General features: G+C 46.9%; 1 protein-coding gene across 9 annotated transcripts in view; it reads right to left on the bottom strand.

Moving 5' to 3' along the window:
- The window catches only part of DENND1A (DENN domain containing 1A), a 496,909-nt gene that overhangs the window by 239,415 nt on the left and 240,142 nt on the right, over positions 1-17,352 (bottom strand). For all 9 annotated transcript variants that reach the window (XR_009246616.1, XM_058672452.1, XM_058672453.1 and 6 more), the window contains 2 exons: positions 4,147-4,216; positions 173-253 (listed from right to left, as the gene is read on the bottom strand). Coding sequence is in view for 8 of the 9 variants with exons in the window: in XM_058672452.1 (XP_058528435.1) it covers positions 173-253; positions 4,147-4,216 (151 nt within the window). In the remaining variant the exon portion in view is untranslated. The remainder of the gene's footprint in view (positions 1-172; positions 254-4,146; positions 4,217-17,352) is intronic.

Here is a 17,352-nt window from a genome sequence, read left to right as displayed (position 1 = left end):
ACATGGAATCTCAACAAAGGAAGAATCTGACATCCTGGCCTGCCCCAGGCCCAGGAGTCTCAGAGTTTCTAGAATGGAGTGTGTGTGGGCAGGGAGAGGAGCACATGACCACTTCCTGTTGACAATGACACGCTTCCTCTCTCCGACCTGTCCGCCATCCTTGCTCACTTACCACGCTGAGATGAACAGACACTCCTGGGTCAGGGATGGGAAGTCTGTGCAGGGTTTCAAGGAGCTCATTCCATTGGCTTTCCTGAAAGAAACGAAAGGCTAAGTCACGGAAACAAGGCTTGACTCTTTGTACGAGACCTGCAGGGGTTCTGGGTGCACAGCGAGCTGCGAGCTCTCCTGAGGGGTGCAGGGAGACGCTGGCCCTGGTATAGAAACAGGTTTGATGTTCAAGTTGGATTGGACCAGAGACATGGCGGCTGGCTCAGACAGAAGCACCAAATGGATCCTCCCACACCAACTCTGACATTTTCTACTCAGCGAGACACCTACCATGACCACCTTATATGGATCATATACCATAAGCTCTCAAGCAAATCTATCCGCTCAACTCCATAGCAACAACTTTTGAATGCAAACAACCCCAGCTTCCAGGGCGGGGGTGGCTGAGAGAGATAACGAGGATACTATAGATCCTGTCTTCATCATCGTTGCCCTCAATTAATTTTATTGAGTGTTCACCGGGTGCACACGGCAGCCTCCAATTACGGAAAGTTAGACATGAACTAAGCACAACGGCATGCGATACAGGAGGGTGGCTGTGCATTTTAATTAGTGAAGCTGAGCAACAAAATGACATGCCAGGCGGTACAAATTATTCGATGGAAACATAGTCACCTTTAAAATGCTCAAACGAACACCACACATGGAATTATCCAAAGGCCGCTCCTTTCATCCTGTGGGATTCTTTGTGCCAAGATAAGAGAAGTAGTTTCACACTTGCACCCATTTGCAATCTACTGGGTCCTCCCAAATACACACAGTTTATGAAAGATGTGAACACTGAGGCTAAAGAAGGTGAAGCGATGTCCCTGAAACCAGCGGTCTGTGAGTTGTGCAGCTGGAAGGAGAGGGGCAGGCTTCTGTGCTCAAGCCCAGGGCCCCCTCACTCTCGTTGCAGGCGTCTTCAGCAGTGAACTTAAGGAATGGTAGCAGGTTGAGCCCAGATTATAGTCTCAGTTGAACCTGAACTCAAACAGCAAATGTGTTTCTCACAGAGGACAGAGATGGACAGAAGGGTGCAGGTGTGTTCTTGCTCAGACCCATACAGCAGCTGCAGAAACAGCATGAAAAAACTTCTCTATGCCCCGAACTATTCGTGAGTGAGTGGCTGACATTCTGCCCTGTCCTTCGTAATTACAAACAAGAACATTCTTCCACACAACCAGGACTCATCGTCATGATCAGGAAATTAACCTCGAAGCAGTACTGCCATCTGTTCTTCAGAATCCATCCAGTTTTGCCAGTTGTGCCAGTAACACCCATGACGGCAAACGACACGGCTGAGAATCGCACACTGTTGCCTGCAGCAGTTATGACTCCCGAGTCTGCTTCAGCCCGGGACAGCTCCTTGCGCTCCTGGATCGCCCACTCTTCGCAATGATTCTCGATTCTCATGACTCACGTTTCGGTTTGTTCCTTTACTGCTGATGTTTGCACTGATCACTTGATTAGTTCCTCTCATGTCCCTACTGTGGGATTCCTCTTTCCTTTGTATTTAATGAGCATTTTGTGGAGCAGTACTTCATGTAAATATCAATTCCTTACATTTTCAATTTCTCCAGTTATTTCTTGGTATTCCTCACTGTTGGCATATGATTGCCTGTTTTGTTCATTGGGCTATCATCCTTTGCTGTCAGTATATATTTTTTTAAAGGGAATTTGAGTCAAACATCTTACTCAATATTTAAGATGAGGAAATCATATTCTCTCTTTTGCTACTGCTAGAACCATTTTCGATGTTTCACAAAACATTCACACAGCAAATATGAAAAGCTTCATCACATTCTTTTGTAAATTCCGCTGCAATAAATGCAACATTAACATACAAATTTCTTTTATATCAATCTTAAAGGTTAAATCACTGAGTTATATACTAATTTATTTGCTACAACTCATACACACTTTATTCATACACTTTTAATGAGATCATTGCCAATCTACACTTTATTATCTGTAACTTTTACATTACGCCAATGTCTGTCCTGCAGCCATCAAAAACCTTACAGTAAATTATGCAGGTCTGTAGTCCAATTTAGCCTCCTCTTCCTTAGAATCAGCCTCTTTTCTAACTCTTTGTATGAAGTGTTCCTATTTCACAAAACCGTGATTGACATGAACTCAAACATACCTGCTCTGCTCAGCTCTACTCCATTAAAGTCACCTGAAAACTTCATGATTGTATCATAATCTATTTCACCATGTTTTGTAATGGGACCCGCATGTATATGCAATGTATCTAATCTTGCTTGTTCATCTGATAAATCAATACATAGCTTACATATTTTTCTATCTAAATTTTCTGACCGTAGCACTTTGAATAATGTATCTGTCTACAATAGAACTAGATGTACTCTTTAAGAAGTGATGGTCCAGCTGACTAGCAACAGTTCTCCTGTGCCTGATGGTCCAACTACAAACAGTCTTTTGGGGGGTATTATTCCTACATGCTGGAATAATTCTGGATTTGTAAGAGGTAATTATATTATCTCTCTTAATTCCCAGATCTGTTCTGACAGCTCTTTAATCTCAGAGTAAGAAACATCTCCAGGGTCCTAATGAGACATATTGTAAACCAGTGGATTTACCTCTCTTGGCAAATATCTCATGATAGTGTAATCATATCTGAAGCAAGTCTTGTTCCTGGCTTTACCTTAGTTTTGTCAAGCTGTTTACAACTTGCAACATATCTTGGTCCATTTATAACTTTAACAATGACTTTTTCTTCAGTACTCCAGCTTAAGCGCTTCACTCACAGGCTGCCCAACACTTCACGGGCCTTCAGATTATTTCCAGACTTTTCATACTGCTTGGTAAGTTCTCCTAACTGTGCCCTTAACTCCTCCAGGGCCTACACGATGAGAAGCTGTCGTTCATCCCAGTGTGTGTTTTGATGGCAAACCGCTCCAGCTGCAACCAGTGGGGGACCCAGCCCTCCAAGCTCAGTTTTGTGGCTTCCTCGTAGGTTTCTATCAACTTTTCAAGGTTTCTTTGCTTCCTGGCACAATAGGTAATTCAGCCTCATGTGATCCATACCCTGCCCCAGCCCTGGGGTTAGGCCATTCTCCACCAGCCCCTAGTTCCTTCCAATGGGGAATATTCAGAATCTATGAGCTGAGCGTGTGTGCTCACTGCTACTCTCTAAAGTGGGAATTCAGGAATCTGAGTAGCTGGTTTTCCACTTAAGGGTTGACTTTGAAAACCCCAGCTTTGCAATGTGACGTCAGCAACTGAAATATATGCCCTGGCAAAATCATAATTTAATGTAAGTTGTGAACTTTCAGGGCTGCTTGGGGATATTAGCCACTATGAATATTAACTAAAAAAACATTAAGGGTCTATTTATATTATTTATTTAACTTAAAGGAAAAAAATAGGGAAGAAAACAACTCAAAATGCTAGCAATGTTTGTTTTCTGGAACAGGGTGGGGCAGATTAGAAATCATTTTCTTTCTCTCTTACTACTTTTAAAGATATATTTTATTTTTATTTGAAAGGTAGAGTTATAGAGAGAGAAGAGACACACACATACATAGAGAGAGAAAGAGATTTTCCATCTACTGGTTCACTCCTCAGATGGCTGCAATGGTTGGAGCTGGGCCAGTCTAAAACCAGGAGCTTCTTGTGGGTCTCCTATGTCGTGTGGAGGCCCAAGCACTTGGGCCATCTAGGGTTGTTTTTCTATTAGCAGGGAGCTGGGATCAGCAGTGCAGCAACTCAGACTCAGACCGATGTTGTAGGACCCCAGTGCTGGCCCTCCTACTACGTTTCTGAATTTCCTAACTTTCATTCATAGGGATACATTACCTTTCCTGGTAAATGTTTTTCTGAAGTAAAAGGTGTGGTTTATTGTTCACAACCATCAACATTGAAGTTTACATATTCAAAAGAATTATTATTAAAAAAAAAAGCAAATACCTGTCTTTTGGTCGTGTAATCGGCCAAGATGTTGAGCAGCTTATAAAACACCTCGAACCAGGGGAGGTAGCTGGGGAAGAAGCAGAAACACAGGACGCATTAGTGCATGGGTCAGAACCCGAATAGGACTTCCTCTGAGATGGTGCTTACCAGCTGTTCCTCTAGGTCCTGCAGTCTTCCTGTCACACACTGGGCTGGAAACACAGACTGCTGAGATGCTAATTATCTTTGAGACTCTCAAAATCCGTCTGTGTAAGGCCGAGGGATGAATGTCCATTATAAATTATTCCCGTGCCCCACAGCTACAACAGGTTCACTGAGAAGAAATTGAAAGCCAACTCCACAATCAGGCCCCATCTCCGAGTAGCCCTAGGCCTCCCTCCACCACATCCAGTTTCCCTCCCAGGAAAGTATCTGTTCCATTTCCCATGATCAGACACAGACACACACAGACAGACAGACAGACACTCACACACAGAGCCAAACCCCTTCCCCCTCACACACTTCTCACTGCTGGTGCCCACAAGCCATCACACAGGCCCAGGAACCCCAAACCATTTCTAATGGATCATGGGATACTCTCCCTCTCAGAGCAAGCTCTAACTCTCTCTCAGTCCCCACTGCCCTGGTTCAGGTCCTGCCAGCAGCCCATCCACTGTGGAGCCTCCAAGCAGCCTTCTTAAAATGCTAATCTATGTGGCATGCTGGTTTTAGTTCTTACAATGACTCTCCCCCAACCCCTACCCCGGCCCTGGGACAGGATCCAGGCCACACTTGGCATGGCTTTTGAGGCTCTTCAGTTCAGGCACTTGACTATCTCTCCAGCCGTCCTCCCTCTAGTTGGCCACATACAGTGTACTTCAAAAAAGCTTGTGGAAAACGGAATTAAATGATAAGCTTAATTTGGTGTGAAAAAATTCTAAATCTATGCATACGAGGGTTCTTTAAAAAGTTCATGGATGGGCAGACATTTGGCTGAGCGGCGAAGACACGGGTTAGGACAAATCCCTCTCACATTACGAGAACGCCCAGGTTGAATCCTCAGTTCTGGTTTGACTTCAGCCTTGCTAAAGCAGAGCCTGGGAAGCAGCAGGTGATGGCTCAAGCAACTGGGACACACATGGGAGACGTGGATTGAGTTCCTACCTCCCAGTTTCAGCCCCGCCAAGCCCCAGTCCCTGTGACCACTTGGGGAACGAACCAACAAGTGGAAGCTCTGTCTTCTCCCTCTCTCAAACAAGTAAATAAATGGATCATTTTTTTAAAGTTCAAAGAAAGTACTATATAGAAAACTTTTCATGGGTTTCAAACCTTTATGCACCAAATAAACTTACCTAGCAGTTCCATTTCCCTGCAAACTGAAGTGCCCCGAAACATTCTCTCGGCATTCTCAACCTGCCTGGGTTTGGCTCCTTGGCCCTCTGACCTGTGTGGTCTGGTGTGCCTGATTTCCACATACCCTCCCCATCCCCACCTCACCTGCCCTGACCCCCTGGGTTTCTGTGCGGCCGTGGCTGCACGCACACACATCTGCCCTAACACCCACCACTCAGCTACACGCCAGGCTTCTCAACAGTCTGTACACAGGCATGAGGTAAGAGACACCTCTTCCTTCATGTTGCCCTCCAGTGCCGAGGACAGAGCTTGGCATGTGCTCAGGGCTCAGCATTTACAGATCAATCACAACCAGGCAAAGACCAGCAGTGAAACCACCACCCTGGGGTGCTATGGAGCTGATGAAAAGCATCCCTGCTCCCAAGTTCTGCCACTGACTTTACAGGACTCTGTTGTCTAGAAGTAACTTTCCAAAGCTCCATCAGACAGGCACGTGAGAGATTCACGGTACCAAGCACTCCCCGCCGACTCAGGTCTGCCCTGGGGAGCTCACGGCCTCTGTCACTGATAGTGCTAAACCTCCCGGCCCCAGATGTGACATCTTGCCAGGGAGAGGGGACCAGCACATCGGACAGATTACCGACAGGGCTGCTGAGGGTAATAAATGAAGTGAGAGACAACAGAGGGGACAGATAAAGTGTGCACCTCCTGGTCATTAACGTCTGTCCCAAGCTGACGCACGCTACTGTACAATTTAAGTAGCTTATCGAAAGATAGCGATAAGCAACTTAGCTCTTCACTTCTGTGACAGCATTATCGCTTCTGTTAATATGTTGCCATCAGCTCTGGCAGCTGCGGATGGACTATTACTGAGAGAGCTGCCACTGCCACTTCACACAGCGTTTACTTTGGCAGAGAAATGTAAACATTCAAGAGGGATTAGGGAGGAGATAAGTTTCCCCCTTCCTCCACGGTTAAATAAACCTCGCCGAGTTAAAAGCCATTATGGAAGGAAGGAGAAATCCCCTCCAAAGAAAACTCTTGCACAGATTGGAAGACTCTTGGTAAACAAATTCAACCAAGGATTACACATTATTTTTTTTTTTCCTGGAAGAAAAATGCCACCAGTTAAACCCAGCAACTTGACATCAGGCAGAGAGGTTGGGGAGGAAAGAAAGAAGGAAAACTATCTTCTTACAAGGTCACCCTGCCCTCCCATCAATGGGAGGAAAACACGACTCATTTTAGGAGTAGTGGCCCAGCACAGCAGGGCAGGCTGGATCCTCCCACAGCTCGGGGTTATACTGCAAGCTGCTGGGGACAAGGAGGTTCGGCTGAATGGCACAGCTCGGGCAGGGACCTCCAGCCCCAGCCTCCACACCTGCTCTAAGGCTGAAGGGAGATGCTGCGGCAGGGACCACTTGGCTGGCCGAAGTCCATCAGTACTCTGTGGCTATGCCAGGGAGAACCCATCGCGGGACACAGGAAGCTCCACAGCTGCCCAGGAAATCAGCGGCAGTCCTCCCTCAGGCCTGGCTGGACACAACTGCTGCCCACATGGGGTCCCCTGTGCGCTGACAGATGAGTGCCTAGTGACGGCAGTGGTAAGGTTTTGAAGCCACAGCCCAGCTGTCTTCTTCAAAGGGTGCCCCGCTCGCCTCTGCTGGGAGGCCAGGGTTCACAGCTGAGCTGTATCCAGCGGCGTTTCCTGTGCTGCTTCATTAGTGGCCCGGCCTCGGCTTCGCGCTGCCCAAGAGGCTGCAGGTGAGGGCAAGGCAACCCTCGCTCCATTCTGTGTGTGTCTGTCACCAGTGGGGAACAACCCTTCCTGCTGCACAGACAGGAAACAAATGCTGCATTCCGCTGCTGCTCCCTGGCCATCCACGGGTCCTGCTCTATGCAGGCCTCTTGGCCACCACTTGTGTTCTCACTGCAGAGTGCCACTGTGCAGTGGGGCTCGGGCACAGGCCTGGGGGCAGCAAGGCAGACAAACAGGGCTGCACTCAAGAGGGTCACGATCCTGGTCAGAAACAGGCACGGCAGAGAATAACCGTCCAGGCAGGAGGAGCTGGACCTCTTTCCCAAGTACTTTAGTTTATAAAATATAATAATAAAAAAAAAAAAAAAGAAAGGGGAGGGGGAGAAGCGGAGGAGCTAGGTTGCAACAGGTTCAGCTCCCACCTGTGAGGCCGCATTCCACATAAGCAACTGGTTTGAGTTCCAGTGGCTCCACTTCCAGTTCAGCCTCTGCTCATGCACCTTGGAAGGCAACAGAAGAGGTCCAGGACTTGGGTCTCTGCCGCCCACAAGGGAGACCCGGATAAAACCCCAGCCACCACAGTTCCTTCTAGCAGATGGATGCCCTCTCTGTCTCCCTTTTTTCTCTGTAATTCTGCCTTTCAATAAATACAAAAATCTAAAAATTAAAAAAATATAATAAAAACCATAAAGGTGTATTATGACCCAATCAGCAGACATGAAGAGCCAGAAAGGGTGCACTTACTTTCAAGGCATGAGGCCATGGACCTACCTTCTCTCACCAATGGTGGCCCAGGTAACCTGGCTCCAGGCCCTGCCCTTGCCTCCAGGTCTGATGGTCAAATGGCTTTATGTGAAGCATACAAAAAGTTTTAAATGTAAAAGAACACAGGTGACACTGTCATTGGCCTAAATGCACTGCCTCACTGACATGGGGGCATCACAGGTCCAAGGAAGCCATGCAGGGACCGATTCTACAGACAATGCTATGGTAATGATGGCCAACTGGCAAACCCACCCCAAAGTGATGCACTTGGGACACCGGGCTCAAGTCGGGGCCACTAAGCAAAAAATGTTCTAAGATTCAATGAGTCATTTTGGTCAGCCACTCATTCTCAAGCTAAACTCAGAAATTGAGTCCAGCAGAGGGCAGAGGGCTCATCTTTCCTTTTTTAAATTTTCTAATTTAAGATTTACTTACTTAAGTGCAAAGCAGCATTAGACAGAAAAAGGGATCGATACATGCAGAGACAGAGAGAGACACAGATTTTCCATCCACTGGGCCAGCCTGACATCAGGAGCCTAGTACTCCCGCCAGGCCTCGCAAGTGGCAGGCAGGGGCTCAAGTACCTGGGCCTTCACCCAAGGCTTTCCCAGGTGAATTACCAGGGAGCTGGTAGCTGCTGCACCCCATGTAGATGCTGGTTCCAGACCCAGCTGCTCCAGTTCCCATCCAATGCCCATTTGGAATGCTGGCATCACAGGCAGTAGCTTAACCACTGCATTGGAACATCTGCCTGTGTCTCACTTTTTTAGGCTCATTCTACGGACCAGGTCATGAGGCGAGTCATTCCCGCTGGCAGCGGGTATGCACACCAGTGACTGGCCTTGTACTCCTCTAAGTGAAGCGTGTTTACAATGTGATTCCACTTCACTGTCACAAGTACTGAAGTAGAGGATGCTTTCTAACCTCTCTTTAGTTCTAGTAAGGGTATACACATGATATGGACATGGCGCACAGAGGGTGTGCATGTTAAGGAAGGTAGCCCACAAGAGTAAAGTAGTCTGAGCTGGGAGCCAGGGGGACTGTGCCTCAGGAACAGAGGCTGGCATAGGACGAGTGGGGTGAGGAGCGTGTCCTGTGGATGGGCGATTGGGTACAGTGTGTGGACACCCAAGTTGTAGGGTGAGGGAGAAGAAAGGAAGGGAGTGTCAGAACCTATGCAGAACAGACACTATCCATGGAGGCGTAGCACAGCCTGGAGCATTGGAACTCAGGAAGGGAAAGGAGGGAGCTGAGGTCTGGTACAATCAACTTTGTGGTACACAGCTGTGTGGAGTGGAGGGCTTGACCACCATCAGTGGTAGAACCCACGAAGAACACACAGAGAATACTCAGAAGGGTAGGAAGGCTTCTGTAGTGGTGGCCAGGGAGACTGCAAGCAGTGGACAAAGATGTTCATGGGGGAGGGATCAGCAGCAAGAGCCCTGCCCGAGGGGTCAGAGCCCAGAGACTGCGAGGAGCGTGGCCACGTGGAGGGGGGCTGCAGCAAAGACCGGTAACAGACCAAGTCTCCTCAGACAACCTGAAACCCTTGTTCCTTACAAATATAAACAGGCAGAAAACAAGAATGAACCCTGAGGTGTCAAACTGGAGGTACGTGTAAGCAGTCATGGCATTCAATACACATCTGAGTCGATAGAGACAGTAAAAATAGAAATGCGAGGGCCAGTGTGGTGACACCTGCAGCCTCTGGTTGGAGCCCTGATACTGTACCTGAGAAATCAGCAGAAAACAGTGTGAGTATCACCCAGTGTGGGAGAACAGCAGGGAGTTCCATGCTCTTGGCTTCAGTTTAGTCCAGAGCTGGCCATTGCAGCCATTTGGAGAAGGAACCAGTGGCCACAGGACCTCCCTTATCCTACCTCCCTCTAACTCCCCAGCTCTCTGTTGTTCTACCAGAGAGTGGGCCGTCCACGCTGCAAACTCTGCAAAGATGTAAGCATCAAAACACGTAAGGACAGGAAGAGATACAGAAGATAGGAAACCAGCAGCCTATGTGGATGTAAATACACGAATGCAGAGCTAAAGGAGTCCCAAAGCACTTGTTGTCAATACACCTGCTAATAACAAAGGAGAAAAGAAGGGAGAAGCTGGAAGACACTACCCTGACCAGGGAAGCGGACAGTGTGATTCTGCACCAGCAGTTCGGATGCAGAGAGGGGAGATCGCAGTACTTCTGTCCTCTCTCCACCAGAGGCGGAACTCAACTCCCAGAAAACACCAATTAAACCCACAAAGGGGTGCCTTCTTCAAAACCACAGCCAAACTGCTCTGCTCCTAAAACTCCAGGGATCAATGAGCCGCTGCTGCAGACTACAGGGTACTAAAGAGACACATGAATGAAACAATGATTTGGCACGTTGCCATTTTCTAGGAAATACAGGGCCTGGCACAGTAGCCTAGTGGCTAACATCTTCATCTTGCATGCGCTGGGATCCCTTGAGTACCGGTTCATGTCCTAACTGCTCCACTTCCCTTCCTGCTCCCTGCTTGTGGCCTGGAAAAGCAATAGAGGATGGCCCAAGGCCTTAGGACCCTGCACCCACATGGGAGACTGGGAGGGAGCTTCCGGCTCTGGGCTTTGGATCGGCTTAGCTCCAGCTGTTGTGGCCACTTAGGAGAATGAATTAGTGGATTGAGGATCTTCCTCTCCGTAAATCTGACTTCACAATAAAAAATTAATAAATAAATCTAAAAGAAAAAACCCTCTACCTGCAGTGCCAGCATCCATGTAGGTGCTGACTCCAGACCCAGCCATTCCACTTCCCATCTAGCTCCCTGCTAATGTGCCTGGGAAAACAGCTAAGATGCCCAAGTGATTAGGCCCCTGTACTCAAGTTGGCAGACTGGAAGAAGCTCCTGACTCCTGGCTTTGGACCAGTCCAGCTTGGGCTGTTTTGCCATTTGGAGAATGAACCAGAAGATAAAAGACCTCCATCTCTCCTCCTCTCTCTATAACTTTGCTTTTCAAATAAATAAAGTGCTGGTTTTTTTTTTAACATTTATTTTATTTTTGTTAGAAAGTCAGATATACAGAGAAAAGGAGAGACAGAGAGGAAGATCTTCTCTCTGATGATTCACTCCCCAAGTGAACGCAACAGATGGAGCTAAGCTGACCTGAAGCCAGGAGCCAGGACCTTCTTCCAGGTCTCCCACACAGTGCAGGGTCCCAAGGCCTTGGGCCGTCTTCAACTGCTTTTCCAGGCCAAAAGCAGCAAGCAGGATGGGACGTGGGGCTGCCAGGACACAAACCAACGCCTATATAGGATCCCGGCACTAGCGAGAAGACCTTAGCCACTAAGCTACCGCATCAGACCCCCCCCAAAAAGTCTTAAATACACACGCACACACACTAAAAGTGTTTGGGGTTACTGAGAATTTTTGGGCAACATGTCTCAAATGGGACAGGAAAAAATTCCTGTGTTATGCTCACAACTTTATGTAAGTTTGTTATTGTTTTAAAATTAAAACAGAGGAGTGGTTCTAAAAAGTCTCTATTTCCATTAAAAACATTCTAAGTGCATTAACCAGAGTATACCGAATCTGGAGAATAAATTCAATTTTAGAATCATTACTACAGAGAAGGGCACACAGTGGTGGGAGACCAGTCATTTGTGAATGTGAAGGCCATGGTCTACCTTACAGAGCAGGCTATCAGCCACATCTTAGAAAAGGTTGTCAGAAGGTTGGGGATAAGAGTATGACAGGCAGAGAAAACCCCCGTGAGCAATGGCTCAGCCAGGGGCAAGCGAGGTGGCCGAGGGGGCCAGAGGCACAGGCAGAGCCAGACTCCGTAAGGCCAAAGCGGTAAGCCTCCCCTTCATTCCATAATCAGCTGGGAACCAATGGGACAGTTAGGGAGGACTATCACCCCAAGGGGGAGGACTTAGAATGAACTAGAAAAGGATTCTTTTCCCCTCATCTTAACCTTCAACAAAGCCTACTATATCTCACCCTTATCAGAACCAACGTCCACTTAGTTATCCTAAAAAGAGGAAAATCTTAGGTAACATAACCTAGTCAACCAGACAACTTGCAAAAAGATCAACTGTTGTAGAAGGAAAATTAAAAGATGGCTTCTAGTAAAATCTCACATGTGAACACTCAGGCTCAGTCCTGCTGAGACACAGAGGCCATCCTTCCCAGAGAAGGACATGTTTCTACCATGTCCCAGGGGAGGTGGTGAAGAGTTAGGGACATGGGATCAGGTCTTTGAGCTGTTCTGGGTGATTCTCCCTGCCCCAGGAGCTCAGGAAATTCCACCCTGGGCACTCAAAGAGAGGTAGTAGTCTTGTCTGCCCTCCTGCTGCCAGATTTTGCCAAGGTTTATCAGATGGGAAGGCACCGCACAGTCAAGAGTATTTGGCATTCAGTACTTGAGATTTTTCAACTGAAAACATCAAGGTTCCCTCTACTACCTTCCCCCCAAATTTAAAAGGCAGACAGCCTGGAAAATGCTGGGGGAGGCAAAGACTTGAGTCCAGGAATTCTGGGTTTGAACCTCAGATCTTTTGAGCACAAAGCAAAACTCGAGCCTTCGCGGGGGATGCAGCCCTACACGAAGTCCTGTTGCGGGCACCTGGCTCAGCGTGGAGCCACCACCAGGTGAAGACATGGTGGCACGAGATGGACTAATGAAGAAAAATCAGGAAAAATAAGGATGGTGACACCACAGCCACATCAAAAGAAAGAGACTTCAATATCAAAGGATATGACAGGGCTTTGGGAAACCTAAGGCCTCAAATACTTTGGAAAAAATGACTCCTTTTATGATCATGCTGCGAAAATCAAACAAAGTATTATGTTCCCAGCCCCAAATTTTTTGACTCATTTATTCTAAGAGTGAATGTGCTATTGAACTGAAAGTTATTTTGTTAAAACAAATTTAATTTCAAAATTTTAGATCCGGGCCCGGCGGCGTAGCCTAGCGGCTAAAGTCCTCGCCTTGAATGCCCCGGGATCCCATATGGGCGCCGGTTCTAATCCCGGCAGCTCCACTTCTCATCCAGCTCCCTGCTTGTGGCCTGGGAAAGCAGTTGAGGACAGCCCATTGCTTTGGGACCCTGCACCCGCGTGGGAGACCTGGAAGAGGTTCCTGGTTCCCGGCATCGGATTGGCGCGCACCGGCCCGTTGCGGCTCACTTGGGGAGTGAAACATCGGATGGAAGATCTTCCTCTCTGTCTCTCCTCCTCTCTGTATATCCAGCTTTCCAATAATAATAAAATCTTTCAAAAAAAAATTTAGATTCACATTTTCTAGATAAAATCCTTAATTTACTCCTAATTGTACTATTAATTCCACATTTCCATTTTAAATAGAGACATCTTCTTCCCAGACTCTAAGGCCCTCCTGGGCTCCCCCTACATTAAGACTCAGGTGACTTTATAACACATGCTGCTTGGCTGTCAGCTCCAGTCATTGTAAACTCCATGAGAACAATATCATGACTGCACACTGGCTGTTGAACACTGTGTGTGTGTGTCCCACATGTTTTGGATTCAGCAAATCAGAATGTTCTCTGAGAGATGGCACTCCCCTCTCTGGTTGCTATTAAAGCCGCTACCACCAGGGATTAGAGAGGTGGGCATCTGATTTCCGCAGGCAGCATCTTAGTTAGCAAAACAAGCCAGGCTTCAATACGATCTGTGTCAAGGTTTATGACGAATCACGGGAACAGTGCGGGCAAGTGTTCACAGGAGTTGAGGGGACACCTAGAGGCAGGACTTCCTGTCAGATCATGGGCCAGACCTCTCCCTGCTTCCCCTGTCCCTGCCTCATCTATCTGCTCCTCTTCTTCACAAGCATGCTCACACCTGAGCTTTCTCAGCCCTTCCTTTCTCTTCCCTTGCAACTGCAGAGGCAGAGTAAAGAAGTCTGCAGACCCCTCACTGTGCCGCCTCACCCACCACAGGCCAACCAGCAGTGCCACCTCAGGCACAGCAGACACGGCCCATGGGTGCTAGGTCTACAGTTCTCAAAGTCTGAGTGCCAAGCTTGAGCTCTCCTCCTCGGGGAGGGCACGGGACACCTTCTAAGGCTAACCACGCTTAGATTCACGGCACATTTCTCTGCAATTTAAAATTAAGGTGTCATTTTAGTCTCAGAATCTGAGGCCCTCCTGGGCTCACCCTACATTAAGGACATTTCTGGATCATTCATTTTCCAAATGCTGCATTCACTCATCTGTCTGCCCACATGCACCCTGACACCGATTAAAAACTGTCCTCTAAGTGCCTGGCACTCATTCTGCTGGGTGCCAGAGCCAGGTCTCTGCATTGGAGGGAAGCAGGGAATACAGGCAGATGATGTCAGCAGAGCAGGGTCAGCGCTCTCAGAGGGTCACAAAGGGAAGAGAGGAGAGGTTTCAGAGAGTCTTCCCCAACACTTCACTCATCAACTTCATGTCACTAATCAACTTGACACCAACATCAAAGCCAGGACGCCCACTTGGGTTTTAGTATCAGCTCTGTTGCTGACTAGCTGTGGCCTGAGCCGTGTTCCTCTGTCCCTGTCTGTGTAATGGGAATATGGACTCTACCCTCACAAGATTGGGTAGAGGAGGAAATCATACGTGAATGCACCTGCCACTGTTTTGCCCTGATAATGCCATACTCCTTTTACTAACAAGATCAGAAATCAGAGGAACTGAAATAAAAGAAAAACACCATCCTCCTTGGAGATCAAAGGCAGTCGTGCAAAATCCGATCCCTCTGCTCTGCTCACAGCTGCTAATCTCAAATTGTAGATTTATTACAGTCTCCAGTTAAGCCCAAGAATCTCTGACTTAACATTCGTAATTAACATCTCATCGTGATACATGCTGCTTCTCTGAAGGAAAGTTTATTGTAAGCAATGAGCAAGTAGAAATATTAACTTGCATTAGGGAAAACTGCAGGAAAAGTTTCCATAAAATCTCTGGGTTTAGATAAATCTACCCAAACACACAACTTGGATTTGATTTGGGAAACAAGCCTCTTTTCTCTCTTGATGGGCATGCAATAATTGTTGCTTTTAGAGAATGGCTCCGTGGTCATCTTTCCCATGCCGGTATGACTGTGATTGAAGGAGAGTGCTGGGGAGGAAAGCAGAGAGGCACTTTCCTGTTATCACCGGTGAAGTGTTGGTAACAGGAGATCTTTGCAGTAATGGCACCTGCACTGACAATTCAGTGTAATTCTCGGTATTTTCCGTGGAGCCCGGACAGGGTGAGCACACAGGCCTTTCATCATTTCCTTAAGGGAGTTTATACTCCTGTACTCACACACCTGCAAGTCTGCTCATTCAGAGCAGTGGAGTTTATGGTTTAAATTACTACTATAATATAATGTAATGGATTACTGAGGGTCTAACCATGGCCCACCTTATTGAAGCCTTCATTGCTTAACAGAGGAATCCACTGCTTCTACTACTCAAAAAAAGGGAAGAAAGGCTACAAAAGAAGTTCTGTCTCACTTCCAGGAAACACCATTAATTACTGCACTGAGATACCATTTGATACAGTATTCTCATTTTGAAATTAGGAAGCAGTCGCTACCAGGGAAACAGTCAGAAACACATATCAAATGTTATGTGCTCTGAAGTGGCTACTCTTCATAATAACTCTAGGAAATGAATTACTCCATTTTACAGATGAGAAAATGGAGCCTCAGAGAAGTAATATGACTCAAGATGACAGAGCCATCAAAGCAAAATCCAATATGGGGACCAGGACCTGTTCACCCTATCTAGCAATGTCATCACCTGTACAATATAATCAGCTGTAGTGATTGAGCCTGAGATTCGGATACCAACGTCTTAACTGTAATGCCCCGTTGGAAAGCTTGCCTCCCAGAGCCCTTCAGCTCTAAGAGTTCTCAGAGTCCCAGCTTTGGATGTCTCCCAACAGGGCTTCCTCTTACTCTGCCAGCTCTAGGGACACCAGTCATGTGGCAGCTCTCTATTGCTTTAGGAATTAGTGTATGCATGATATTCAGAAACACAAATATAAATAGCTCGATGTTAAATATTTTAACCAGACATGGCAGAGAAATGTTTTAAGTTTCCAGTGCTTCACGTCAAGACCCTATGCCTGTGTTACCCTAAATGTCTATTTTTATGCTCTTATCTAAAAAATCATGGCCTGTGTCATGGATTCTTTAAACAGACTGTGTTGTCTTTTAACATTTAAAGTATAAAGCTTTAAACGTATGTTTATGGTGACAATTAAGGAAATGCTAGATTAGACAGGGCATCAAGATCTCCACGAATAGCACTCATTTCAGTTCATTTCCACCCCAGATCTCTGTTTGAATGTGATATCATTCAATCGCAAATCTCTCTATGAAAGTGTCTGGCTGTCTCTTAAACCCATTTACGCTCTATGCTTCAGTGCCTTTCCCTGGCACTTTTTCCATATGCTTAACTTCTCTCAGGGAAGTGGTTCTGTCTCAGTTCATAAAACAGCACACCAATCAACACAGGCAAGCAGGTAAGGCAAGGAAGGCAGAGACAGAGCACACAGAGAGGAAGGCAGATTTGAATGCAGCTGGACCAATAAAATCACCGCTTGAGAAGGCAAAAAGTTTTAGACCCCAAGAAAGCGAGCCTGGTGCTGAGACCCAAGCATTCAGAGCGCTCTGAACTTGGATTTATAACCCAAACACTCTGCACCACATGCAACCCGAGACATGCAACTGGTAGCTCTACTGGGGATTTATGACTTATGACTTGTTCATATTTAATTTGTAACCGAACACTTCCCCTTCCTCTTAGCTACCTTAGAACTCTTGATTAACTCTTGTTTTCAGAGGTCAGAGGTTAAATAAAGGAAGGGAAGCATTCTGGGGTGAGATTGCCCAGAGCACCACATCCAAGAGTGACCCTGTGCAAAGAACATTAAAATAAGTGATAAGGCTCGAGATTGTTCCCGACAGCTGACGTTCAAAGCCTGCTCCCAGTGTCAAGCAGAAAGCTTACAAGCAGAGGGCTGGCAACAGACAGGAAACCGCTGCACTCCGGGGTTGCCTTCAGGGCTGGAGCGACTTTCAAATGGGGGTTTTCTCCAAAGTGTTTTTGGAAAAGAAACCAAGGACTTTGAGGGAAGGGAAAGCAGGAACGCATGTCAGTTAGGCAGCTCTTCTTCCTCCTTCACTCTGCCACAGCAATCTGTCTTGCTCACCAGATTCTTCTACTCCAAAGAAAACTCATGGGCCACAGTTAGCTGTGGCAGTCATGTGGTGAGTGGACCAGCAGCTAGCAGACACTCATTTGTCTGTCTCTCTGTAACTCTGCCTTTCAAAAAAAAAAAAAAGTAATAAAGAAATCTTTTTATAAAAAGCCTTAAAAAGAA

This window comes from Ochotona princeps, chromosome 14 (genome assembly GCF_030435755.1).
Source record: "Ochotona princeps isolate mOchPri1 chromosome 14, mOchPri1.hap1, whole genome shotgun sequence".
NCBI classification, from domain to species: domain Eukaryota; kingdom Metazoa; phylum Chordata; class Mammalia; order Lagomorpha; family Ochotonidae; genus Ochotona; species Ochotona princeps.
The sequence above is the reverse complement of the archived record's forward strand: the minus strand, read 5'-3'. Positions and strand labels throughout refer to the sequence as shown.